This window comes from Pelobates fuscus, chromosome 2, assembly GCF_036172605.1.
Source record: "Pelobates fuscus isolate aPelFus1 chromosome 2, aPelFus1.pri, whole genome shotgun sequence".
NCBI lineage: Eukaryota > Metazoa > Chordata > Amphibia > Anura > Pelobatidae > Pelobates > Pelobates fuscus.
Window position 1 is genome coordinate 277,981,609 of NC_086318.1, and position 12,781 is coordinate 277,994,389.

Consider the following 12,781-nt stretch of genomic DNA (forward strand, 5'->3'; position numbering starts at 1 on the left):
TATAACAGTAACATGTGTGAACATTTAAAAATATCAGGGTATACAGGCCTGAGTTATCGTTATTTTGACTGCGGTATTCTCCGCTGATCAGAGAGAGAGTCCAGTGGCCACTAGGGCCGGATTCAGGTCGCAGGGGCCTGAGTGGCAGTCCCAGCTGTTGGTGGGGGTCTCTTCTCGGTTTGTTGTCGGGGTGTTTGGTTGCGGTCGGTGTTTTGGGACTCCCTGGATTCGTTGTAGTTGCGTCGGTCCCTTGCTGGCACCCCGGTGGTAAGCTGTAGTCCTATGGCCGCTGCAAATTCTTCCATCTCTGCCGGGTGGTGTAGGACGTGCTCTTGGTCTCCTATGCGGACTTGTAATTTGAAGGGATGTCCCCATCTGTATCTCAGTCCTTTTTGGGTTAGAGCCGTGGTAAGGGGTCGTAAGTCCCTTCGCTTCCTCAGCGTGGTTGGAGCCAGGTCCTGGAAAAGGCCAACGTGTGGGCCCCATGCTTTGGCTGCGTGGCCCTGGCCGCTGCCTTGAGCTTTTCTTTTGTGGCAAAGTGTAGCAGGCGGACAATGATGTCCCTTGGGACTGAAGGGTTGAGTGCCAGGGGTCGCAGGGCCCTGTGCGCCCTATCTACCTCCCTCTCTTGATCTGAGGAGTTTGGGAGCATGGACCGGAATATTTCCTGTAGCGTGGGCAATATGGCGTCCGCGTCTACTGTTTCTGGCATGCCCCTTATCCTGATGTTATTCCTGCGAGAACGGTTGTTCAGGTCTTCCAGGCTATCTTCTAGAAATTGTATCTTGTCACTTAGATAGAAGATGTCTTGTCCGTGCTGGGTAGTGTTCGCTTTAATTTGCATTATGTCTGATTCCGCCTGGGATGTGCGATTGTTTAGGGTCTCTATTTCCCCTTTGAGGCCGGCTATATGCCATTCCAGCTCTGCGGCTGTGTGCGCCTTTATGTCTGCTGTGGCATCTTGTAACATCTGGCGGAGGTCGGATTTAGTAAGTGGTTCTTGAGTTCTCGTGTTATTAGTTGTTTTATTAGTTGTTGTTTCCTTGTCTGGAGCCTCGCTGTCATCGGAGTCTGCTCCGGATTCCTGGGCCTCGTGGCTTAAAGATGGCCGCCCCTGGTCTCTGGGGGCTCGGAACATGGATGCCACAGATAGTGGGGTATCTCTTTTCTTTTTGTTTTCCCCCCATCGTTAAAGTAGGTAGGGGGCTTTGCGGGTGTCGTGTAGCCCGATTGTGTGGTTGGATGCCTGGTAAAAAGTGCTGATGTTTGCGGATTAAGGCTCGGGAACGGGAGAGCTCAGGCTTCACACGTCCTTCTTCATTGGCGTTCAGGCTCCGCCCCCTTAAATAACTTTTAATTCTAATCTAATTAAACATCTCCTGCTGTGGGATATTATACAATTTCTGTAAATTTTGAAAGGTTTTTAAGCTTGATTGATTCCAGAGCATGGCGATTTTGGTGATCCCCTGTTGGACCCATAGTGACAAATCCAAATTTTCTAACATTCATCAAGTGTGTAAGCAGAAGAGAGGGCAAGATTTTATTATCTAGACTTGCATCGCTTTTAAAACGATTCCAAAAGTTAGAGATTTTGCTGTATTATATTTTCTAACTTGTTTGGGCAGTTTTTCTTCAAACATTTAACTGGCCAAAGATAATTTATCAAGTTGAAAGGGGATTTGATACTATCTGCCTCCATCTCATACCATCCTTGGGATTTGTAGTTGTCAAAGTGCATAAGTACTATATGCATTAAGGAGGCAGCTCTATAGTATAGATCAATGTTTGGAAAGCCAATCCCTCCCTGTTTCTCATTAAGGTGTAGTAAATTAGCACTTATCCTAGGTCTTTTATTTAGCCAAATATATTTTGAGAAGGCCATGTGTACCATCTTTAGCCAATGTGGGGGCACTTTTAGGGGAACCATTCTGAAAAGCGATATAAATTTAGGCACCACATAATATTTTAAGGTTTTAACTCTTCCCCACCTGGAGATCTCTACATTCTTTTATATTTTAAAAGATGGTTAGTTTCTCTTAGCATAGATAAATACTAGTATTATTTCCTTAGGGTTTGCTGTTATTATTATTATTATTATTATTATTATTGCCATTTATATAGCGCCAACAGATTCCGTAGTGCTTTACAATATTGTGAGAGGGGGATTTAACTATAAATAGGACAATTGCAAAAAACTTACGGGAACAATAGGTTGAAGAGGACCCTGCTCAATCGAGCTTACATTCTATGTTGATACCTAAATATCTACCGTATTTTTCGCTCCATAAGACGCACCTCACCATAAGACGCACCTAGTTTTTAGAGGAAGAAACCCAGAAAAAAAATATTCTGAACAAACTGTCCCATAGTGTTTCTTACTATGGGACAGTTTGTACAGAATATTTTTTTTCTCCCCTGTCCCATAGTGTCCCCCCCTCCCATAGTCTTCTCTCTCCCATAGTCTTCACTCACCCCCTCCCCGTAGTCTTCACCCACCCCCTCCCCATAGACTTCATCCACCCCCTCCCCATAGACTACATCCACCCCCTCCCCATAGACTTCATCCACCCCCTCCCCATAGACTTCATCTCCCCCCCTCCCCATAGACTTCATCTCCCCCCCCCCTCCCCATAGACTTCATCTCCCCCCCTCCCCATAGACTTCATCCCCCCCCTCCCCATAGACTTCACCTCCCCCCCCATAGACTTCATCCCCCTCCCCATATTCTTCTCTCCCATACTGTCCCCCTCCCCTTGTCCCATAATTACTTACCTGTCTTGCAGCGTTGGCCGGCAGCACAGGGCGCACCGCGGTAGTGGAACTTGAATTTCATGTTCCGGTTTCCGGCGGGACTGAAAGGAAGTGCGCACTCAGCTTGTGCACACTTCCTTTCAGTCCCGCCGGCCAAAGGTTCTGCAGCAATTACATAAAGCAGCGGAGAAAGAAGGCATCCCTGACGGGTTCTATTGATTATTTCAAACCAGTCTGATTCAATTCCCTGGCCCACTACCTTTACTGGAGGTAGAATAAGACATTGCTGAAATAGCTGATAGAATTTTCCCTGAAAATCCAAAAGCCTTTAGTGTGTATTTAATAAAGTTCCAATTGACCCTATCAAAGGCTTTTTCTCCATCTAAAGCCAAACTTAGAAAAGGATTTTTAGTTGCGTGAATTATTTGATATGCATTTACAATTTTTCTAATATGATTGATAGATCTGCCAGGAATGAATCCTGGTCAGGAGAAATAAGTGTTGTAATAACTTTTTTATTTTTATTAGCTAATATAGTTACATATATTTTGTAATCAATGTTGAGTAATGCTACTGGACGATTTACTAATTGCATTGTGCTATTGTTTAAGGATCGGAAACAAATTTGCCTTCAGCATTTCTTTTGGCATAGATCCTATCATAATTATAAAGTTATACATTTCCGCTAATTGATCTTTATATAATGTATAAAATAAGTCGATATATCCATCAGGTCTTGGAGCTTTATTTCTTTTAAGATTATTAATAATAGCACTTACTTCTTCTGATGTTATAGGTTTATTAAGTTGTGTTAATTGTTGCTTTAAAGAGGGGAATGATTTATTTAGAAAATAGGCTTCCAATTGAATGTTTGAGGTATGATCTGGCAAATTATACAGTTCCTGATAGTAGGAATTGAATGCTGAGACGATTTATTTTGGTGCTAAAAGAATCTGTTGTCCTATAATTATCTTATTGATATTTTTTGCGAGTATAGCTTTATTTTGTTGGTTAGTAGTTTATTTGCCTTATTGCCTCTATAGTAAAATTTAGATTTTAGAATGTATACATTTTTATTGGCTCTAGTTATTAATTGGTTGTTTAATTGTTTAATTTTAGGTTCGACTTTTGTTATATTATCTTTAATCTCTTTTGAAGGTGTATATACATCTTCATTTCACTATATTTAGCTAATTTAACATATAGTTGTGAGAGTCTTTCTTTTCTTTTTTTGTGCCACTGTGCTGCCAGTTTTATTAACTGTCCTCTAATGGCACATTTAAATGCTCACCATTTAATGTCTGGAGAAATTGCAGAGTTGCAATTTTCTAAGAAATAATGTGCTATCATATCTGCAATGTATTTTATTATTTTCCTCCGGCAGAAGTAACTGGCCCTGCAGTCTGGTCTTATCGTACAAAATTCTTGTTTCAATTCCAAATATACTGCATTCTGATCGGACCAGGGTATGGTTATTATCCTTGATGATTTTGTTAATTCTGCTACCCTAGCGTCACCTAAAAAATAATCAATTCTGGAATGGGCACAATGCGTTTTGGAAAAACAGTGAAATCCTATTCCGTAGAATGAAAGATCCTCCAAATGTACATCAGGGATGCCCTCCTTAGGGTCTGACATAATCTAGCCGCTTGATTTATTACATTCTTATCTATTGTTTTTCCCCTGCTAATTTGTTTATCCATAGAGGGATCTTGCACACAATTAAAATCGCCCATGAGTAACACTAATCCCTGTTTAATTTTTTCTAATCTTAATAAAAATCTATCAATGTTTCTGACCGTCACGTGATTTGGGGCATAAATGTTGGCAATCATGTATGTTTACCTTTTATTTCACATATTCTAATATTCCATCATCCCTCTTTGTCAATATCCTGATATTTAATAATTGGATTAATATCCTTTGAAAAGAAAACAGCCACCCCTCTTTTCTTTTTATCTAGCAAAGAGGCTGTGATAAATTCTTATTTTTTAAATTAATCTTATCCTTTAAACTCCAATGAGTTTCTTGAATACATCCTATCTGGAGCCTTTTTTATTTAAAAAAAATCAAACAAGATTTTCCTTTTTTGAGGGGAGTTGAGACCCTGAGTGTTGAGACAACAATCTCACCATTGTCTCTTTTCCTCCTCCCCCTCAGCCCATACCTCCCCACCTTCTGCCTCCAAATAGCTCGTATTTTAACAAACAAAAAAACAAACTTAGTACGACTATATTTTTCCCCATCTAAAAGATAGAAATGTAGAAATGGATTCTGAGGCCATCCCCAGCCTCTGAAGCCTTTTGATAGTATCTTCTTTCCTGTGATACTATTGGTGTGGTGTTGCAGCCCAATAGTAAAATAACATTACGGGGTTAGATAAAATTAGGCATCTATATGAGGGAGAGAAAAAAAAAATTCTAAACAAATGAAAGAGAGGGGAGTACACCACTTGCCCCTAACATGCCAATAAACCGTAGTATATTGAGGTTTCTTTAGCTACTTGGGAAATTACTTAACCAATAAAGCTACACATTCTCCAATATCTTAGTATTTTTCAAAGGAGATATCTATTGATTGATAAAAAAAATTAAAATAAAGATACCATAACCATTGATCTAATGTCTCATAATACATTTTCATTCCTATTACAGTCCATTCAAAGTTTCCTTCCTTCTCTAACGGAATCAAAGAAGAAGGGGAAAGGAAAGAAAAGAAAAAAGAGAAAAACCTGTGAAGTCCCCATCCTTTATTTTCCTTAACCCTTATTTTCCATTAGTATCTTGTTATTATTTCTTTCTTTAAAATTATATTTATCACTATACCCTTTATTCATTATAAAAAGTTGTAATTACCTTTTTATAAATCTAGTGTCTGGTGTCCAAACTAGTATCATTCCCATTTCATCTTTACTATATTACCTAGAAAAAAATATATATACTCAAAAAGCTGGAGGGATCCAGACTAGCTGAGTACAATCCTGGAGAGAAACCAAATAGATAAATGAATAAATAAATAAATTAATCAATCAATTAATAGATATAGAATGAGTGTAATCTGATTTAGATAAGTAAATTAACCAAAATATAGTGATAACAAGCCTTAATGGCTCACCTCCATACGGATCCTATGATACCTTAAATCCTATTCACTCGAGAAATCACCGCTGGATACTGACTTTAATAGGCAATTAGCATGGTCAAGTCCAGTGGCTAGAGTGTAAACCATAGGTAACTGTCAGGTAGCTGACTTAGGTATCAGGAAAAGGTCACTGAAAAGTCTAAAACATTGGTGAACACCGAATGGCTATTGGTTGACGCCAGTACATACAAAGCCTATGGTATTCCGGCTGTGGATAGCTGGTTAAATCAAAAAAGCCCAAAATCGGTGTTGGGGGTAGCATGCAACTTCACCTACGATTTATTGCTATAGCACTGTAATGCTAACCTATAGATGGTTATAATAGCTAAAAGAGATGAGTTCAGCATGTTTTCCAGAATTCCCCCATAGCACCCAGAGGAACCTCCTCTATAGACTCTAATATAAAATAGTGACCCAACAGGAAAGGAGGTGAAAGAAATAGTTAGAGTGCCTCTATGTGCAGAACCATACTTAGGATGTTGGTTGCCTGCACATAGTGATAGATAACTTAAGTGAGAAAGATGTGTACGTGAAAAAAAGAGCCCAAAGAGCCCGACGCGCGTTTCGGTGCTAGCTTAGATGCACCTTCGTCAGGGGCGTCAAATAATTATATATTATTATATTAGAGTCTATAGAGGAGGTTATCACTATATTTTGGTTAATTTACTTATCTAAATCAGATTACACTCATTCTATATCTATTAATTGATTGATTAATTAATTTATTTATTTATTCATTTATCTATTTGGTTTCTCTCCAGGATTGTACTCAGCTAGTCTGGATCCCTCCAGCTTTTTGAGTATATATATTTTTTTCTCTTTACTCATAGGGGTTAAGCCCCAGGACACCCCTAGAGTGTCCACTAAGGTGTTCTTCCACTAGTGAGGTGGTCCCATTTTTTTGGACCCATCATCACAAGTGGAATTTTTTCTAGTTATTACTATATTACCTAACTACAATGAAATCATAATATCTCTATATTGTGTGTATATAGAATTTGAGAAAGTTAATAACTGTGCCGTTTATCATTACCAATAAGTATGTTTAATTTTCTCTCCCCCATCATATTATCAATCCCTTAAGTGCTTATTTATGTCCTCTGTTACTTGAATATTGTATTTAATTATTTGGCTCCCTTCTTATATTCACAGTTTCCGTGTTTACCTTTAAATTTATTTGAAAACTTCTTTTATCTTAAAGATTTTTAAAAAATAAACACACCCACAAAATAACAGATTATCTGTATATTTAACGTACAGTAATTTATTATATTATGTGTTTACTCCACTCTTTATTATTTTTTTATTTTTTTTAATACTTTATTTTTGACTGAAGCGCTTGACAGTTATACAATATATGGTGAGCAATACTGTAGATAAGCCATTCCAAGCTTTTTTAACAAGATCATGTCTTGTCGTTATTGTCGTTAGCCATATGTCTTCCTTATTTGTCAAGATACATTCATTTTGTTTGGTTTTTAAAGTATAAAAATAACTAAAAGTCTAAAGACGAATGTAACCATCTACTATAACATTGCGTATGGTATCTTTTGTAGCATACTAATTCTCCGGTGGGGTTTGCTCCCTTATCTTTTATATGGTATCCTTCTCAGTTGGGAAGGGCTGCGCCCTTGGTTATTTAGCGGATCTCATACCAGCTTTTGTACCATTGTTCCCACCGGGTGAGTATTAAAGTGAAAAAGAGAGTCAAAAGTAGGAAGAAGAGAGAGAAGAAAGTAGATAGAGTTTCTCATCAGGTTAGAGGGCGTCAGCTTCGTACCGTTGGGTGTTACGCAGTCCCACATGAGTGAGGCCTTGTTGGGGGGCAATTCCGGAGGGAGAGAGAGGGGTTGGTTTTTCCCACCTGGTATTTATGTCTGCTCATGCTAAGTCGCTAGCTGTCCAAGGTCCCCACAGTTTTTCGAATCGCGTCATGGACCCTCGCAACCTGGCTGTCAGGCTGTCAGGCTGTCCATAAGGTATAGGTCTTTTATGTTCGATAAGACTGATTTCATAGGGGGTACTTATACTTTCAGTCACATTTGGGCTAGTGCTCTCCTAGCTGCTAGGGTCACTTTGTGTATTCATTTTTGTTCCCTCCTTGTCCAGTCCTCTAAGGGCCTATTGAGTAGGTATGTCCATGGGCTTAAGTCCGGGGCTCTGTGGAATATACGTGACATTAGTTGGTGTATCTCTTTCAGGAGTTATGTACCCGTGGGCAATCCTACGTGTGGAGGTAAGTGCCTTTAAGGCTGCAACCTCTCCAACAGTCCTCTGTTGGTGTCTTCCCCATTTGTCGCAATTTCACTGGTGTAGTGTACCATCTAAACATTGTTTTTTAGGCCTGTTCCTGGAGAGACAGAGTTGGATCATATGGATACAGAGTTGTTCGCTTCCCAAATCTCCCTCCATTCCATCCCCTCTAGTTCCTCCCCTAGTTCTTTTCCCATGCTCCGTGTATGTGAGAGTGCCCCATTCTACTGTTTCTGAGCATATGTGTGCATATAGTTTTGAGATAAGACCTGGCTGTGGTGATTCTTTTAGACACATCCTTCCAAAGAAGGACATACGCCCTGTGGCTGCTCGTTGAATGTGTGGACGTTTCACGCAGTCTTTGAGTTACAGGTAGTGGAAGAAGTCGGCGGGGGTAAGGTGTGTCGTCTGATGAGTCATTCTGAAACATATGGCATATTCTTTGTAGCCCAGTTTTCTCGAGGTTGGTGAAATCCCTCGCTGTCAGCCCTGGTGGGCAGATATTAGTTTGAATTTGTGGGCTGCGGGATCCCATATTCTCAAAGAATTTAGGATTGCTGGGTAGGTCATGTCTGGTGTAGGGTTGGGGCCAAAATGTGCCAGCCTGATGTTGACTGCCCGATCAAAGCTTGCCTCGTCGGGTGTTCGGTCAGTGATGCTGGGTCTTTCGGTTCTATCCATCTCCAGCAGCTCTGTAATAATGTCTCTCTTTTTTCTGTTGCTGGCTGGTCGGCCATGGCTCTCTAGCAAATCTTTTAGGATAGAACGCTTTAATTGCTCATAATACGTTTCCATACGTTTGTGTCTTTGTAGCTGTCCTTCTGGGCTGTAGGAATCATCCCACCGCTTGCCACCAGTTGTTACGGTAACCCAGGGATAAAAGGGTTTAAAGCCGTATAATATGCTCCTTTCACGAATATGAAGGCATCTACAGATCACTCCAATCAGCCGAACAGGAACCATACGAATCATACACTCTCCAAAGAGCCGAATGAGAATCACCATACAAATAAATCCCCCCAAGTACGAGACAAAGCTCCGTATTGAGGGTCAGCAGGAATCTGGTTTAATATGGGCTACCTGCCCGGTACTTATGTGGGTTTTCCACCAGGTGGACACTCCCCTAGGGGACCTGGTGGAAAACTGGGACACATATTGGGAAGTAACTCAATTATCTCAGAGGACAGAGGCCAAACATTTTATACAGAATAGTGAAAACACCTAAAAATACATAATACAAGTACTACCGAACACAATACAGGGAGTGCAGAATTATTAGGCAAATTAGTATTTTGACCACATCATCCTCTTTATGCATGTTGTCTTACTCCAAGCTGTATAGGCTCGAAAGCCTACTACCAATTAAGCATATTAGGTGATGTGCATCTCTGTAATGAGAAGGGGTGTGGTCTAATGACATCAACACCCTATATCAGGTGTGCATAATTATTAGGCAACTTCCTTTCCTTTGGTAAAATGGGTCAAAAGAAGGACTTGACAGGCTCAGAAAAGTCAAAAATAGTGAGATATCTTGCAGAGGGATGCAGCACTCTTCAAATTGCAAAGCTTCTGAAGCGTGATCATCGAACAATCAAGCGTTTCATTCAAAATAGTCAACAGGGTCGCAAGAAGCGTGTGGAAAAACCAAGGCGCAAAATAACTGCCCATGAACTGAGATTGTTCAAGATGCCACTTGCCACCAGTTTGGCCATATTTCAGAGCTGCAACATCACTGGAGTGCCCAAAAGCACAAGGTGTGCAATACTCAGAGACATGGCCAAGGTAAGAAAGGCTGAAAGACGACCACCACTGAACAAGACACACAAGCTGAAACGTCAAGACTGGGCCAAGAAATATCTCAAGACAGATTTTTCTAAGGTTTTATGGACTGATGAAATGAGAGTGAGTCTTGATGGGCCAGATGGATGGGTCCGTGGCTGGATTGGTAAAGGGCAGAGAGCTCCAGTCCGACTCAGACGCCAGCAAGGTGGAGGTGGAGTACTGGTTTGGGCTGGTATCATCAAAGATGAGCTTGTGGGGCCTTTTCGGGTTGAGGATGGAGTCAAGTTTAACTCCCCTTCCTACTGCCAGTTTCTGGAAGACACCTTCTTCAAGCAGTGGTACAGGAAGAAGTCTGCATCCTTCAAGAAAAACATGATTTTCATGCAGGACAATGCTCCATCACACGCGTCCAAGTACTCCACAGCGTGGCTGGCAAGAAAGGGTATAAAAGAAGAAAATCTAATGACATTGCCTCCTTGTTCACCTGATCTGAACCCCATTGAGAACCTGTAGTCCATCATCAAATGTGGGATTTACAAGGAGGGAAAACAGTACACCTCTCTGAACAGTGTCTGGGAGGCTGTGGTTGCTGCTGCTGCACGCAATGTTGATGGTGAACAGATCAAAACACTGACAGAATCCATGGATGGCAGGCTTTTGAGTGTCCTTGCAAAGAAAGGTGGCTATATTGGTCACTGATTTGTCTTTGTTTTGTTTTTGAATGTCAGAAATGTATATTTGTGAATGTTGAGATGTTATATTAGTTTCACTGGTAAAAATAAATAATTGAAATGGGTATATATTTGTTTTTTGTTAAGTTGCCTAATAATTATGCACAGTAATAGTCACCTGCACACACAAAACTAAAAACAAACTAAAAACTACTTCCAAAAATATTCAGCTTTGATATTAATGAGTTTTTCGGGTTCATTGAGAACATGGTTGTTGTTCAATAATAAAATTAATCCTCAAAAATACAACTTGCCTAATAATTCTGCACCCCCTGTAGATACATCCCACACATCCCCAGTTAGCTTAGATTATTACCTTATTACTGAATGGCGCTCAAATCCTATACATACAGTTTAATTGCCATGGAGCCAAAGTCTTTCACATAGTCTTTCGTTATACCAATGGGCTCCATGGCACAGCTATCTTGGATAAGTCTTTTTGTGAAAATAAACTACCGAACGGCGTTCGTATGCTGTAAAAATAGACGAAGGGAGGTCGGCTTCCATTAAATCATCGACAAACACAGCTGTCCAAGATGGCCGCCGCCTCGTGGTAGGCATATGAACGATGACCACCCAGTTGGCATTCGACAATTAGGAAGTGTCTGCGGTTAACCACAACGTTCTAATGAGGCCAAGAGGCTAACCAGCAGCACACTTCCATGCTGGGTGGCCGGCCGTTTGGTGAATTGTTCGGTAAAACAGAAACATGCGTGGAGATCATACGGACAAGGAAATAGCCGAAGAAACGGACGAGGGAGCAATAAAAGTATTTCACAGGCAGTTGGTTCTGTCAGAGGAATACACACCCACACATATAAACCTGCATGCATGTAAGCATAGGCAAGTATAAATATACACTTTAGCAAATATGCAGACACAAATAAAAAGCATGGGCATTAGAATACATCTTAATATGTAGATACATAAAGCGACAGATAATACACTGGTCTGATAATACACTGGTCTGTCGCTTTAACTCCCTGTATCTCAGCTCAACGTTTATTCTAATGAATTCTATGTGTAAGTTTGCTCAGAAGTGCTTTAGACAAGAGTAAGGGAAAATCCTGAAAACTTGTTGGTCCAAAATTCCATTGGTCAAATAAAAAGTCCCAACAAAAATGTATTACAAGGTATTGATTTAATCTATTATGTTGTATATATGTACATATTAATGGAGACACGGATAATTAGACAGACAGAGGCAGGCAGACAGATGGCTAGATAGGACCATGAAAGTCATTGTTTAGTGTTCAAGCTGTAGTTACAGATCCCTTCATTGGGTTTCTAATACAGCATTAATAAACTTAACATGTTTTGAAAACACATTATACTATTTTTAATTTTTTTTTTTTATTGCAGGTACTTCATTTCTCACAAACCAAACAAAACATGGCAACAAGTTTTCTGGTTTGCTATAAGCATTGCAATAAACAATGCTTACATCCTCTACAAAATGTCTGATGCATATCACGTACAGAGATATAGTCGTGCTCAGTTTGGAGACAGACTTGTACGAGAACTTCTAGGACTGGAGGAGACATCACCTTGCCATTGATACCAGACATGTCATCAGCTTTATAACAGTTGCCTGGAAGCAACATTCAAGTCTGAAACTCTGGATCATTCAGGGATCTTGACCTCGATTATGCCAACCTAAACATGACATTGAATGCCTCATTGAGTCAAGAGGATTTAAACCAGGATTTTGATTTTGCAGGCATTATTAGTACTATTTTGTGATTCACATCTGGAAAAAAACTTGTAATACATTAACAAAATCATAAAATCTTCAACCTAAAATGTGAGATGGAGAAGTTTAACACTAGTGATCAGTTTGTACAAATAATACATAATTTTCAATCCTTTTCTTTAATTGCAAAAATTAGTTTTTTTTTGTCAGGTTCAGCTAAATCAATTACTTTTCAACCACACCAGAATTAATCGATTAAAATGCTCCACCCCCCCCCCCCCCCCCAAGTAGAGTCTTATTTATTGAGTTAGACCCCACCTGTAAATCCTGGATTGATTGATTAGCTCAGGCGTGGATTAAAAGGCGTGGATTATTTGATTCATATAAACTGGCTATACATACAGTCTAATAGACTCCTTACCAGAGGAGT

At 40.0% G+C, this 12,781-nt stretch overlaps 1 protein-coding gene across 1 annotated transcript in view; it reads left to right on the forward strand.

The window, feature by feature from the left end:
* PGBD5 (piggyBac transposable element derived 5) overlaps positions 1 to 12,571 on the forward strand; it is a 483,316-nt gene extending 470,745 nt beyond the window's left edge. The window contains exon 7 of the mRNA XM_063443400.1: positions 12,021 to 12,571. Coding sequence (XP_063299470.1) covers positions 12,021 to 12,216 — 196 coding nt within the window. The 3' untranslated portion in view covers positions 12,217 to 12,571. The remainder of the gene's footprint in view (positions 1 to 12,020) is intronic.
* Positions 12,572 to 12,781: the final 210 nt, after the last annotated feature.